The sequence below is a fragment of the Lacerta agilis genome, chromosome 1 (assembly GCF_009819535.1).
Source record: "Lacerta agilis isolate rLacAgi1 chromosome 1, rLacAgi1.pri, whole genome shotgun sequence".
Taxonomy (NCBI): domain Eukaryota; kingdom Metazoa; phylum Chordata; class Lepidosauria; order Squamata; family Lacertidae; genus Lacerta; species Lacerta agilis.
The window spans coordinates 131,820,367-131,834,860 of record NC_046312.1 but is presented as its reverse complement, the minus strand read 5'-3'; the positions used below and the strand labels follow the sequence as shown (position 1 = coordinate 131,834,860).

Below are 14,494 nucleotides of genomic sequence, written 5' to 3'. Positions count from 1 at the left end.
ACTCTGTTAAACTGACCTTCCTATCCGCTTACCACCTGACCTCCAAACATGCAGCAGTTTCTCTATGCAGGTCAACCGAGTGCTCTGGTATCTCATTTCCCCATGCAGTTACAATGTAGTCAAAAATGACCTGTCCATTCAAAACTTCTTCTTAAAAAAACCCAAAAACACCTTTTTGCAAACCACCTCTAGATTTTCTTACAGGAAAGTGGAATATAAATCAAGCAGTATATAAATTTTGTGAAATAAATACGTAAAATAAATCCCCAAAGAACATTAGGCACACCCCTTAATCTCACTCACAGCACTTGCTTTCCAAATAGAATCTGCACAATCCACTTGAAATCAGATTGGGACACCACCAAAAAGCTTTCACTGAATGCTGCAGAGTCTGCATTTGCCCCATGAAGAGATAAAATCCCACATTGTTTGACTTAAGAGAAAGGCCATTCAGGTTTAGACAATCAACTTCTTTAGAACTGAATGGCAGAGCCTGTGCCAGCCAGGATTTAAAAGAATAGAACAAAATGTGCAAAGTACTCCTTGCGCATTGATGTGGCACTGCTTAGTTTCAGGGAAGGTGTATTTTCTTTGCAAAATACTAAAGCAAATGGGGTCCTTAGGCAGAACATCTGTTTTCCCCAATGAAATCACTTTGCAAAGCAGTTATTCCTAGTTCACCCCTTCTGCTGACCACCCCCTCAAGGAGTGTTCTTCTTCAGGGCTCCAAGCAGCCTGAAACAGGAGCCTGGGTGGGTGGGTGGGTGTTCAGGCCTCTCAACATTGGAGATGGAGGGACTCCTTTCTCTTTAATCTATTTTCTATTCTGGGATCTCTACATTCAGCAAGGGAAGTTTTTCATGGCACAGATGGGGAGACTTGAGGATATGCTCTGTAATGTAATGAGAAAGCCATTTCTCTGTCTCCCTCTGCCCATATCAGTCCATCATCTGATACGCTAACATTCTCTGTCTCAAATGGTGCCAACCAGAAACTGATATACATTCTGCCAGACACTGGATTCCTCTCCTCTCATCCCTAACTGCACAAACCTTGGGGTAGAGGTATTCCAGGAGAAAATAAATGATGAAACTCAACATTTCAGCATATCCCCCCCCCCCAAAACATGCCAGGGGTCACTCTGGAGCAGACTGTCGATGGCGCAGGAGACTAGGGGGGAAAGGAAGGGGAAATCCATCCATGCAACACTGGATGGATTTATATGTCACATGTGGGGCCCTGCAATAACATTCTGCGGTGGAGAATGCATCTGTTCAATGTTCCAGCCACCCCATTCCATCCCTGCTTTCTTCTCCAGCCCCCATCAGTGAGCTCTTCAGCTCCACTGAGCATGCTCCACAATTGTTGGGCTTCTTCTCTGCCTACTCAACCCAACCTACAATGTGAGGATAAAAGCAATCAACAGCACTGCAGGGATTTATTTAAAAGGTTCATATCATGCTTTAATCATGAATGCTTTCAGGGCAGCTTGCATCATGAACTATATCAGAATAATAAAAAAAACTAATAAAAACAACAATTAAAACTCACATCAGAATAGAAATTAAGAAAAACAGCAGAAGTTTTCATAAAGATCCTCATCCAGTAAAGTTAGAACATCAGGTTTTCCAGGAATGGTTTCAGTTGGTGTGGAGAGTGCCATACTGCTGGAGCAAACCACACCACAGGGAACATGTTCCATAGTCAGGATGCTAACCCAGAAGAGGCTCTTTCTCACACTGCCACCACATGCACCATTCCTTGTGGCCTTGTGGTAGAACACAGAGAAGGGTCTCCACGGTTGATTTTAAAACACAGGCTGGGAGATGGCATGAACAGCTTAAAGTTAAAGCTCTCCTCCTGCCAAAGCAAAAATAAACTATAAAAACTATTAAAAAGGATCTAATGTTCTGAGGAGTGAAAGATAAAAAGGACTAGTGGAGATGCTGCGCTGAAAGGATTGCCTGGAGCAACCAGTCTCCCCTTTTCCAAGTAGCAGGAAAGGGTGCAAATGCTCACCACAGTGATGCTAAATATTCCACTGAAGATGGAGGACATGGAGGTGCAGACTGACGCTGAGGGCCTGCAGTTTTCCAATTTCTGGAGGGAATTCCTAACCCGGGGGTCAGCAACCTGCGGCTCCGGAGCCGCATGCGGCTCTCTGACAGGTCTCCCGCGGCTCCAGCATGCCCCCTTTCAATGCCCTTTCAATAATAATTAAATGGTTATCGGCAAAAAAAGGGCCAAAAAACCCATGAATAATCCGCATCAACGTTGAACAGCTGGGCGGTCTTTCTCAGCCCTCTCGGGGTTCCCAAGGACAGACCCAAGATTGATGTCCACCTTGACCACTCCCAGAGAGAGGAAGCGACTTCTTCACACCAATAAGCGTGTGGGGAGGGCTGAGCTTTTACCACCTCGGCGTGCCGATTGGCAGGACAGATCGCCCGCCTTGGCGCATAGGCTCGGAGCCAGGGCCTTACCGCTGAGGTAGCCACTGAGGATGAAGGCGGGAGGCGGGCACGGGAGAGCGACGCTTCGTCCGGCCAATGAGCCGCCGGGATGCCTGTTCCTGTTTGAGGGGAACGTGCCAATGAGGGTGGCGTTAGGGCGGGGAGAAGAAGGAGCTGGGCTTTGCGAGTTATTGAGAGAGAGAGAGAGAGAGAAAAGAGTCGGGATAATAAAGGCGGCGGGAGGTGGCGGCGGCGATTGGAGCGGCCCCTGTTCTGAGCAGCCCCTGTCGGGCGGAATCCTTTTCAAAGCGGCCGCGCGGAGGGCGGAGCAGGCGGGCCAGGCGTCCCCGTGACGGGAGGGCGGTGATGGTCGCCGACAGGATGAAGTAGAGCTGCTTTGGGGCGGCGGCGGCGAAAACGTCCGGGCTGCTTCTGAAACCTCCGCCAACCGGTGCTTCGCCAGCGCTCGCTGCGGGCGGTGTACATGCTCAACGACGGCCCCAAGGGCGGCTCGGGGGCCTGGAGCCCCGAGACCGGCGCGCTGCAGTGCCTGGCGCGATTCCCCCCCTCAAACCTGTTTTTTGCTTTTTTGCTTTTTGCCTTGCTCTCCCCCCCTCTCTTTTTCTTCCTCCCCTCCTTTTTTAATCCAAGGGGAGAAATCCCATTTTTAAAACAAACAAACAAACGAAAAACAAACAAACACCCCCCACAGCTGCTGCAGCCACTCTATTTGAATTTTTATTATTACCCTTTTCTCCCTCTATCCCCCCTTTTTCTTTTCTCTTCCCCTTTTGTTTTTGTTTTCAAAAAAAGGAAAAAGAAGAAAAAGATTTCCCCCCTTTATTTTTATTTTTTAAACTACTACATATTTTTAATAGATATTCTCCCCACCCCACCCCACCCCACCCCCAATTTATATTTTTCCACCCCACTTTTCCATTCCCACCCCCCTTTTTCTTTCTTTATTAGTTCGCTTGCCAACCTATCTTAGAGGGGGAAGCCCTCTCTCCCACCCACCACACCCCCCCAAAACAACTTTGAGCTGAACCCCAAAAAACGGGGGTAGATCACTGCTGAAAGTAGATCACAGTTTCTTGGGAGTTGGCCACCCCTGGTATAAGACATGTAACTAGAATAAAAATTTAAAAAAACCAAGCAAATAATTGTAATAACTACTGTAATAAAGCCCTGCTATAATTATATATAATTTCCCTAAAATTTTGGTTTCATTCGCCTTTCCGTGCTGAAATGTCACAACCTGAACGACCATGGCTTGCCCCCCCCCCCAGTTTTGATTCTGGGTACGCCCCTGAGTCAATGCAAAAAAGTAAGAACTTATTCTTGTTGTTTTTACTAATTATACTTTGCATTGGCTCCTATACGTTATTTATTATTATTGCATTAAGGTAAGAAACAATATATGCAGCATTATATTTGTTTTAAATGTCGCAATGGTTTTGCGGCTCCCAGTTGTTGTTTTTTCCTTTGGAAACGGGTCCAAGTGGCTCTTTGTGTCTTAAAGGTTGCAGACCCCTGTCCTAACCCAATGAACCCGGCTTATCACTGCCTTAAACAGAGGGCACACAGGATTGCCGGACATGAACCACCAAGGCTTAATGTTTCTAAACCTTGCTCTTCACAAAGACACCATTTCAACAGAATCATATACTGGCAATCCAGGAAAGCCCTCAGCAGAGTGCTGATAGGGCACTCTTGAGAAAGCAGCATTGCACAACAACATGAAGAAACACTGCTAGTGACAATTTTGTAAAATGACACTAGGTAACATCACCATCATTATTGTATTGCTGTGTTGTTGTTGTTGCTGTTGCTGTTGTTATGATAGAATGATCTCGAATGACAGAATGATCTCAATACGAATCCAAGGCAGACCTTTTAACATCACAGTAATCCAAGTTTATGCACCAACTACCGGTGCTGAAGAAATAGACCAGTTCTATGACGACTTACAGGGACGCGGGTGGCGCTGTGGGTTGAGAGTCCTGGCGTGCTCTGGTCCATGGGGTCACAAAGAGTCGGACACGACTAAATGACTAAATAACAACAACAACAACAACAACAACAACAACAACCATTTCATGCACTAAAAAACCCTATTTCAGAGCTTGCCCTTGATTTTTTAAGTCTTTCCAATAGATTGCACAGAGAGGAGTATAGCTAAAACACTGATCTATTTATTGCACAACTATACGTCAAGAATTAAGCCAGCAATCTGCAGCTGTTTTGCAGGGAGCTGAACAGAATTCTGGGTTATGAAATGCTGTGGAACGGAAAGTAGAAACCAGCATCTTTATCTGAGCCAGGTAGCCACTCTGGAAATGAAAACACGACGGCTTTCTCTTATCTGATTATCCATTTCACCACTACATGAAAGAAGATAAATTTTAAATCTCCTCACATGCAAACTGATACTGCAATAGAACAGCCGATCTGTTTCACATTTTTTATTTTTACTGTAAAGGATATTAGCCAAGCAGGTGCTGGCCAATCTTTGCACCATTCCAAGATTTCACGTGCCTGATTGGGAGCAGTGCTCCAAGCCATGATGCATCCTCATGACAGAGTTATTCTTTCCCCTTTTTATTATGCTCTGGAAGAACAAGCTGCCATGAGTACAATAACAGATCATGACTGTACACAAAGGAGAGAAACATTACAGCACTTTGGGAGAGGTGCCTAAGTCCGGTACCAAAATAAAACGTTTGTTTCAGCAGCACTATGCAGAGATTTATTACTAGTGTAGATGAGCAGAAAGACAGAACTAGAGATAGTTGAGGAAACCCCACTATTAAAACTCACCACCCAATCCTAGACTTCAGATGCTGACATCTTGAGTTTACAGCATCTTAAGAGTTATTTGAATGTCCACAGCTCACTGCCAACTCCACACCATCACGGTTCCAATCTTGATCTTTTAACATACCCCTGTGCTGTATGTCAGGGGAAGGGAACCTCAAAGGTTTTCTGTCTTCCATGGGCCCACATCTGACAGCACAGTCCAAGAAGGCAGAGATTCACATCTGGGGTGCTGGAAGTACAGTTTTATTTCATATCTGCTGCTTCACAGGCCTGTTTACACCCATGCCCTAGGTTGCTCTCACCTATATGTAAGATCTTTCATTGGGCCTCCTCTACTCGGGTGCTTGGCTCCTGTGCTGTTGGCCTAAGCCCAGGACTTCTGTGCCTGCCTGTGGAGGAAGTGGGCGGAGTAAATCAAAGATGCAGGGATTCCCCCTTTGCTCCCACTCTGTGGAGCTCATGGGGAGAACCTGAAGATGGCCTCTGGCAGGGCAGTAAGAGCCTCATCAAGAGCAATGGCTTGGCTGGTGTTTGGTGACATGGCTCAAGGCATCCTCCAAGGGCAGCCACTGGTAAGCCCATCAAAACCTCATGCACATTTATCTAAACAAGGCTTTCTTCTTCTTCCTTCCTTCCTTCCTTCCTTCCTTTTCTTTTTTAAAAGGCTTGCTTCTTACCAATGCAGCCCATCATTTCTATCACTCTCTCTTCTCTCCAAACAAGGCTTGCCTCATAATAGTATCCAGCAGAAATACAATGGGAAAGTGGATAGGTTTGGGCACAACTTTATCTAGTGTGATTTGAAAATCACACCTAATAAGAGATATAAGCCAGACTGTAAAAGTTTGCCATATTTTTTTTCCTAAGAGTCAAGTTTAATATGATTTATAAACCACTGTCAGTAGTAGTTAAACAAAGTTAAACAAAACAGATCCCTACTGAAAGTCTATAATCTAAACACTACAGAAAAAGAAAAACAAAGAGAGGAAAGGAGGGGTTGAACTGAACATAAATCCAATCAAAAGCACTAAAAAATTGCAAACATTCATATAATGACTCCAAATTATTATGAAGTGTGCCTCAGATATAGAAGAAGGCATCTGCATGGACCAAAGCCAGAAGCAGCTAAATTGAACTAATTTACTTTTGAATATTAGTTGTCAAACTGCTGACAATCTTTAATTTATTTTGGGGGAAGATGCAACTACAGTGGTACTGTGGGTGTCAAACTTAATCCTTTAAAGCCCTAAATGGTTCCAGCCCTGTATACCTGAAGGGGGAGTGTCTCCACCCCCTTGTGCAATGAGTCATCATTCAGTCCTTGTGGCAGTTCCCTCCCTGCGAGAAGTGAGGTTATAGGGAACCAGGCAGAGGGTCTTCTTGGCAGTCACGCTCGCCCTGTGGAATGCCCTCCCGTCAGATGTCAAGGAAATAAACAACTATTTTAGAAGGCATCTGAAGGCAGCCCTGTATAGGGAAACTCTTCATGTTTGATGTCTCACTGTGTTTTTATATTTTGTTGGGAGCGGCCCAGAGTGGCTGGGGCAACCCAGTCAGATAGGCAGGGTACCAATAATAAAATTATGACGATGATTTGTCAGGCTTTCAGGTACTAATGGGTTAAGTATGCTTAATGCTGCTGCAAACTATGTTTTAATGTACCTTATGATATTTATTTCAATGTTGTGTTTATTATACAATATATTTTATCTTATTTTCAAAAAATGTTCTTTCTGGTAAAGGGTGATATAGAAACGCCTAAACAAATGACTGGCAAAACCAGCTGGAAATGGGGAAGCAGCCAGAGAAAGAACTGTGAGCAGACGTGTGTCCTGCTTGCCACTCTTTGCAACTCCTGTTCAGGCAAAAGGGCTCAAGACAAAGGGGTAGGTCACCCTCCCCCCACTTCCTATAAAAGAATGGTGGAAAACATTTTAGGTGCTAACTTGATTTTTAGCCCCGTGCATAACCTTTCACTGTCTCTAGCGGCACCTTAAAGAGTTCGTATCCTAGCACAACTAGGATGCAATAGTGAATAGGCAGCCTGCTAGTGCATGGGGCTCAAACTACAGAGGCTTCCTCAGCTCTGCTCAGTCAGGGCCTTGCGCTTGCAGGCCAGATGGGGAAAGGCTTGTGAGGCAGGGAGCAGGTCTTCCAGGGCTCACAGCCAAGGCTTTGTGCATTAACAACCACAGCAGTGTTCAAACAAGATATATTTAGCATGCCAAATGTGTACAGTAATTTAAATGTAGGGCTTATCCAGCTTTGCAAATGAATACAAACAGCAACCATTTTTACCAGCCCCTCTGGCACCTACACATGTGCCAAACTGTGGACAGAGACACTCTTCCCTGACAGAGCTGTCACTTGCCTATCCAGAACCCCTGCTGGGGAAATTGCCCAGCCATGCAGAGCAAGATTACACCAGACACCTCCTAGCGGACAAAGATTTAGAGACCACTAGGATCGTTGCAAAATTCTGTTATATAGCGACGAGAGTTAAGACGAATAATGACGTCAGCAAAGAACAGTGACTGAGACTCAAGCTTTACCTTTAGAAGGAATGTTAATAGGTGGTAAAGATCCATTAATTTGTAATTTTAAAATTTTTTAATCTTAAATTTTAAGCCTAAAAGTACCAATTCTATGAATTGGATTATAATTTTGTTATATATTTCATCCTTCAATGCTTAATAATAATAATAATAATAATAATAATAATAATTTATTATTTGTACCCCGCCCATCTGGCTGGGTCCCCCCAGCACTCTGGGCGGCCTCCAACAGATATTAAAATACATTAAAATATCCGATTACAGATTGTCATTATCTGTTTTCTGGTCTTTGACCGTAATAAAGATATTTTATTTGATTTGATTTGCCTATCCTCCTCTCCAGCTAGTTGTGAGGAAGACTTAATAAGCTAGTACTAGTTCTGGAGTTTGCTTTGCTTCTCCTCCTTCCCAATCCTGTTTCATCACATCTCTTGAGATTGTGCAAGCCTGAGGGGAGGGACTGGATCACTGTAAGCCACTATGGAAGCCTTTTTGGGCTGAAGAATGGGGTAAAAATCCTTCAAATAAGTAAGTAAATCTAGGGCAAATGAGTAGCTAAAACTAAATGCATTATGTAAATTCTATGATGGCAGAGTGTCTCAAAGATCTGAACTGCTGGAATAAACAGCAAGGCTTGAAAATTTTGCTTCTGGTATGTAGAATAAATGTTGCCACCTGTTGACAGAAAACGAAGTAGAGGAAGGACTCATCCATACAGCTGTTCAATGTGCATAGCAGATGTCCTGAACTTCCATTAGTTTTCCATTGTCCATTCTGGCTCATGGCTTTCCCACACATTCCCCTCCCTCAAATTGGATTTTTTCACATCCTCTTGTTTTTGGAGTACCCACGGTATACGAAAATGAAGGCCAAGGGAAGGGAAAGTGTAGGAAGGCACTGAGCTGGAGTAGAACATCACATGGACAACAGAGAATTCATGGTGGTAGAGGAAGATTAATGTGGACAACAGTATGGATTGGACTGCAGAGGGTTGGACAAGAGGACCCTATGGGTCCCTTCCATGGGCCTGAAGAGAAAGGGTATAAACAAAACCAAGCACACCAAGACCTATGAACATTGTGAAGACCTGCCATCATGCTGGAAGATACCAATAAAACTTGAGATTCATTTGTTAATGAGATCATTTAAGTTTTTATGCAACACACACAAAATCAATCAATCAATCAATCAATCTATTGTGATGCTGAGAACCTCCACCAAGAGAACTGCTCATTCCCACATTGAAGCATCCAAATTTTCACTCACCATAGCAAGTGTGCTATTTTGCACTTACACAATAGAAAGCCTCAGCTTCCTTCCTAACCCTGCTGCTTCAAATGGGAGCAGGTATTGTCCCAGTAGTTGCACAGCATTGGCTAACACAGAATTGCATTTGCCAGATTAAATGCAGAGCATTCTAGATTAGTGCCTTGCTATATGAAATGTTATCATCACAAACTATAGATGCAACTTGAGATCAGGAAAGTAACAGCCGCCACATTCCTTATTCAGCACTTTAACCTCTCCAAGGCTATGAGTATTACCAGGCCATAATTAAAATTAAAATTAAAATACTGTATACAGTCGTACCTTGGTTTTTGAACAGCTTAGTTCTCAAATGTTTTGGCATGAGTGTTCTGGTTTGCGAACTATTTTTAGAAGCCGAACATCCAACAGGGCTTCTGCACTTTGGTTTTTGAACGTTTTGGAAGTTGAACAGACTTCTGGAACAGATTCCGTTCAACTTCCAAGGTGCTTAAAAATCTATTCTCATGAGCTAGAAGCTAGACTCTCAATTGCCAAACTCCTTTCACCAACATTTCAGATTATATGACTATTAATACTAACATTTTTCTTGCTGAAATAAGGAACATTGAGTCCCACTCTCTCCAGCTAAAAAATAGTGCAGGGTCCAGCTCAATAATGAGCTCATCTGCAGCTGGGATCTCCAAGGCCCTTGTGCATCCCAGGGAGGAAAAACAGATTATTAAACGTAATATTTCAATTTTATATTACCCTACAAAACCACTATGTTAATAATGCAGAGAACAGCTATAACAGTGACCTTTGTGGGCATTTACTAGACAAAAGCTTAATGCATTTTGAACACTGAAATAGAAACTGTTTTTATTACATACATCATAAGCCTTCATTTTCATTCTGAATGACTTGTCTCTCGTGCTTTAGTTTTAATTTTAAATCAGAAATATTTATATCTGAAGAAGAGCTCAGAAGGAACTGTCAGCAAGTCACAGAATGTATTTGACTGTACTTCTTGCAAACCTTTAAACACAAGGAAGCATCATTCTGCAAGGCCTGTTGAGTGCTACGTGCCCAAGGAACGATGACTCTTCGGCTCAAGCCTTCCACCTCCCCTGACCTGCTCTGACATGGCCACAAGCAGATTCAATGTGTGCACTTTTCTTTTCAAACTCACTTGCATTCCCTACTAAATCCAAACTCAAGAGAATCTATTTAGTTTGTAAACAGTTTGCCCCTGGCTTGTTTCATCCACCCAGTTTTAAACTAATCCGTTTCCCTGACTTAAAAGATTTAAAAAGTTGGTCTATAAGCAAATGCTTCCCACATCCTCCTCACAGGGGTGCTAGAGGAGGAGAGGGAATGGGGAAGAGCAGAAAATTGAGGCTTGTGCACACAGCCTGAGAACACAAGAACAGCCGGGTCCAGGACACTTCCTTGGCTGCAGCTCCCTCTTGCAATAAGCTACATTTTAGTGTTATATGCAAAGGGTCAGGTGATTTGAGAAACCAAGTTGCAATGTGCACGGATGCACTGCCTGAATTTCCACAGGGCAGCACATTATGCAATTTCATTATTGCAAAAAAAGATTTATTAACATTCATAACATAATGAGAAACCTCTCAAAACAATTCAAAAGCAGAAGCTGCCCATGACGCTGCTTTTGCAAGCTAGAGATGATAAGGGTTCCCACCCAATTAATAGACTCAGTCCTAGAGCGAAGATCCAAGGGGCATCTCACAAGTAGCACATAACGCCCCCTCCCCATCTTCTGTCCCCCCTCTCCCCTCTGGCTTGGACCATACTCAAGCCTCCCAATTTATACTTGGTGTTTTGCAAGCGCCAAATAGTTCCTTTGTCCCAGAAATCTTTCTTATTTCTTTTTCCCCGCATGTTTGTGAAGCCGAAGCAGACACTTCTGGATACTTTATGGTGTAATTTGTATGGTTTAATTTAAAAAATTTGGGGGTGGTGGTGGTAAGCAGCGTATAAGGGCTCATCTTTTGGTGACACATTTATCGGCATCAGCCCACACTTTAAGTGCTGTGATAGAGTGCTTTTTTCTTCTTGCCCCAGTGCTTTCCCACAAAAATCCACTCTTTGCTGCTGAATCAAAACAAACCGCAATCTGTAGAAAACCCAAACTGCCATTTGGTCCAAGTCAGCATTAGAAAGTGGGTTTGTTGCCAGGGAAGCACAGGGGGGAGTGCTCAGACACAGCACTTTAAAGCACAGATCTGTGCCTAGAAAGCGTGGGACAAAAGGCAAGTGTGGATGAGCCCAGAGCTAGGGTGGGCAGTGTACCCTGCTACGTTATTAGAGAAGGGAGTGTCTTGTTCCAGGAAGGGCATTCAAATACAATAGTTCAGCAAACCAAAACTAAGTCTAGTTTCATATGAGCACACGAAAGCTCATACCAAGAACAAATTTAGTTGGTCTCTAAGGTGCTACTGGAAGGAATTTTTTATTTTATCTAGTTTCATACAAACTGCTTCAAAGAAGAAGAAGAAGGAGTTTGGATTTGATATCCCGCTTTATCACTACCTGAAGGAGTCTCAAAGCGGCTAACATTCTCCTTTCATCCTCCTCCCCCACAACAAACACTCTGTGAGGTGAGTGGGGCTGCGAGACTTCAGAGAAGTATGACTAGCCCAAGGTCACCCAGCAGCTGCATGTGGAGGAGCGGAGACGCGAACCCGGTTCCCCAGATTACGAGTCTACCGCTCTTAACCACTATACCACACTGGCTCTCAACAAAGGCGTTGCCAGCTTAAGAAAAACCTTACATCTGAGTGGTGTTGGCTTAAACTGTATGCAAATAGGGTTAACATCTTCAGGTGGTGTAAAATTCAACAGCTAAGTGGAAAAAGTTGTAACCCATTCCAAAGAATCTAGTCAATTTACAAATTGTTGAAGCTAGGAAGAGAATAGGTTTGATTCAGTAAGTGGATTTTTGCATTCTTTGTCACTGTGTGGCAGATGTGCTAGAAAATCCTTAATTCTTACCCTTTATGGCTGAAGAAATGCTTCTCGAATCAATGTCCAATGTCTTCACCAGACTTTTTGTATCAATCTTCACTCCAGCAAAGACGTTTGAGGTCAAAAATACCTGGTTCTGACACAGACAAGAACAACAAAGAGTCTTGTGACACCTTCATCACGGCATAAGCTCAGGTGGACTACTATACATTTCATCAGATGTGATTAAAAAAAAAACCATGTTAAGAATAAAATGTGATGTAACTATTCCCTTTGTCCCATGCACTGTTGTTGTTGCTGGCATCCGTCTGTCTCAGGAGACAACAGAAGAAGGCACTTTTGAGAGTAAAGTCAAACCACTGGAGAGTTACAGTGCCTGCTGTAGCTATGGAGAATGATAAAGGAAAGACATGTTTTGTTGCAGCTGGGGCAGATGAAGGTGTTTGGTTTTGCTGCTACAAGTGCAAATGGCATTTCTGTTAGGCTATTTCTGCTGCACCATCCATGAGCAGGAGACCAAAAGCCATGGGGCTAGACGGGGGGATTGGGACTCCCCCCACAGTAAATAAATAGAAATACTTAACTGGCCAATTGCATCACAGAACTCGTTCTGCCCCCTAACAGAGTCTGCCCCCCTCAAAAAATAAATTATGGCAACGCCTATGACAAAAGCATTAAATATATTGGCCAGAATATACTAGGTTGAAGAGTTGTTACTTTACCATATCTCAAGTATAATAGCAAAATTTTGGTCAGTTTTTATTCTCAAAGAATTATTTCTGTAATCAGTGGATATTCATTTTTTTTTACTCCTACTATAACTTTTGACCCAAATTGGTAAATAAAAAGTAAAGGTGATAAAACGAATAAACTACCCAAAACTGAAGCGGCAGTTACAGGATCTGCCTTTCAGATTTTCCTATGAATCTGACAAGAGATGGCTCACTCCTCACCTCCTCCTGCCCTAAGAAAAGTTTTGCCCTCCAGAAACACGTCCTGCATCACCATCTTGTGGAGAGCCTTGTTCCGAGCTCTGAACTCATTTTGGTCTACCGCTGTAGGTGCTACCAAGTGCCATGGGCTGGACCAAGGCTTTTTTCCAGCTGGAACTCAGCCCTGGCCCTTCTCAGGTGGGCGCCATTGCCATTCAAAGAGAACGAAGAAGGAATTCAGGGTGAGTTCCAGCACTCCCCCCTGAGCTTTTGACAGAGGGTTCAAGGGATGTCAACTTTCTCAGGCAACTGCCCAGATGTTGCCCCAGGGGCTGCTGGGAACTGCTGCTCTGCAACACCTGGCAGGCCAGAGGTTCCCCCACACCTGGCCCACGCCCTTCCCCCTCTGGTGCCATGGGCGCAGGATGGACGTATTTCGGGGTGGGGTGGGGTGGGGTGGGGTGGCCAAGAACCCAGTTGTCTGTGGCGCAATGGGTCAGTGAGTTAAGCCCTTCCATTTACTTACTTGCACCTGCCCCCCCCCCAAATGCCTGGCGCTGCAAAAGGAGCGGGAAGGAGGCGAGGAGGCTGCATCTTCCTTTCCTCCTCCGCCTCGCCCACGAACTAAGGAATAATGGGGCGGACGAGGCGCTCGAAGACCAGATGCCCCCGATGAAGGGGCGCCTCCTCGCCTCCATGCCGCTCTCCGCCCCCCGCCCAGCCCCTTCCCTCCTTCCCGAGCTCATGGACTCGCACAGGTGGGAGGGAGGAACCCCGAGGGCATCCAGTCCACCTGCAGGCAAGGCAGCCGCGCCCGGGGGGGGGGGCGAGGGGGGCTTCAGGCGCCGGAACAGGCAGCCAAACCCCGCAAGCGAGGTCGCGGCAACGCCGGACGCCGCCTCCGCCCGCGGCCTCGTGGAGGCCTCACCTCGCCCGCCGCAGCCCTCGCCGCCTGGGCGCCCGTCGGGAGCGGCGCCTCGTTCTCGCGCGGGGTCCAGAGGTCCTTGGCCGGCCTGGGCGCCGCCCGGTGCAGCCGCGGCCGTCTCGCCGCTTTGCCCACCATGGCGGCGGCAGCGGCAGGAGAAGGAGGAGGAAGGCTTGGGAGAAGGCCGAGGGAAGTCGCCCCCTCGCGGCGCCCCGGGGAAGCGCGTAGGCCGCGCGCCACGTGCTGCCGCATCGACCGGCTCCGCTGCTCGGGGGCGCCGTCTCCCTCAGCGCCACGCGGAGAAGGCCTTTCTCCCTGGCGCGGCCCCGAGGCGGCTTACGGAGGCCACCAGGGCCGGTGGAAACGGGGGAGAAGGCAGGCGGCCGCCGTACTAGACGCCGCGCAGACAGCGGCCCTGGCGTCCAAGGCAGCCCGGTCGCGAAGCCCCGCGGGGGCCCAGGAAGGCCCACCAAGGACGCGAAATGCCCTCGCCCTCTCGCTGCCCCCGTCAGGCTGCCATTTCTGAGGGAGGCAGGGGCGTCGCTCGGTCGGAGAGCGCGGCCTGCGCCT

The 14,494-nt window shown here is 45.9% G+C and overlaps 1 protein-coding gene across 1 annotated transcript in view; it reads right to left on the bottom strand.

The window, feature by feature from the left end:
* FAM207A (family with sequence similarity 207 member A) overlaps positions 1-14,077 on the bottom strand; it is a 44,821-nt gene extending 30,744 nt beyond the window's left edge. The window contains exons 1-2 of the mRNA XM_033171831.1: positions 13,928-14,077; positions 12,095-12,197 (exon numbers count right to left, since the gene is read on the bottom strand). Coding sequence (XP_033027722.1) covers positions 12,095-12,197; positions 13,928-14,062 — 238 coding nt within the window. The 5' untranslated portion in view covers positions 14,063-14,077. The remainder of the gene's footprint in view (positions 1-12,094; positions 12,198-13,927) is intronic.
* Between the last annotated feature and the right edge of the window lie 417 nt (positions 14,078-14,494).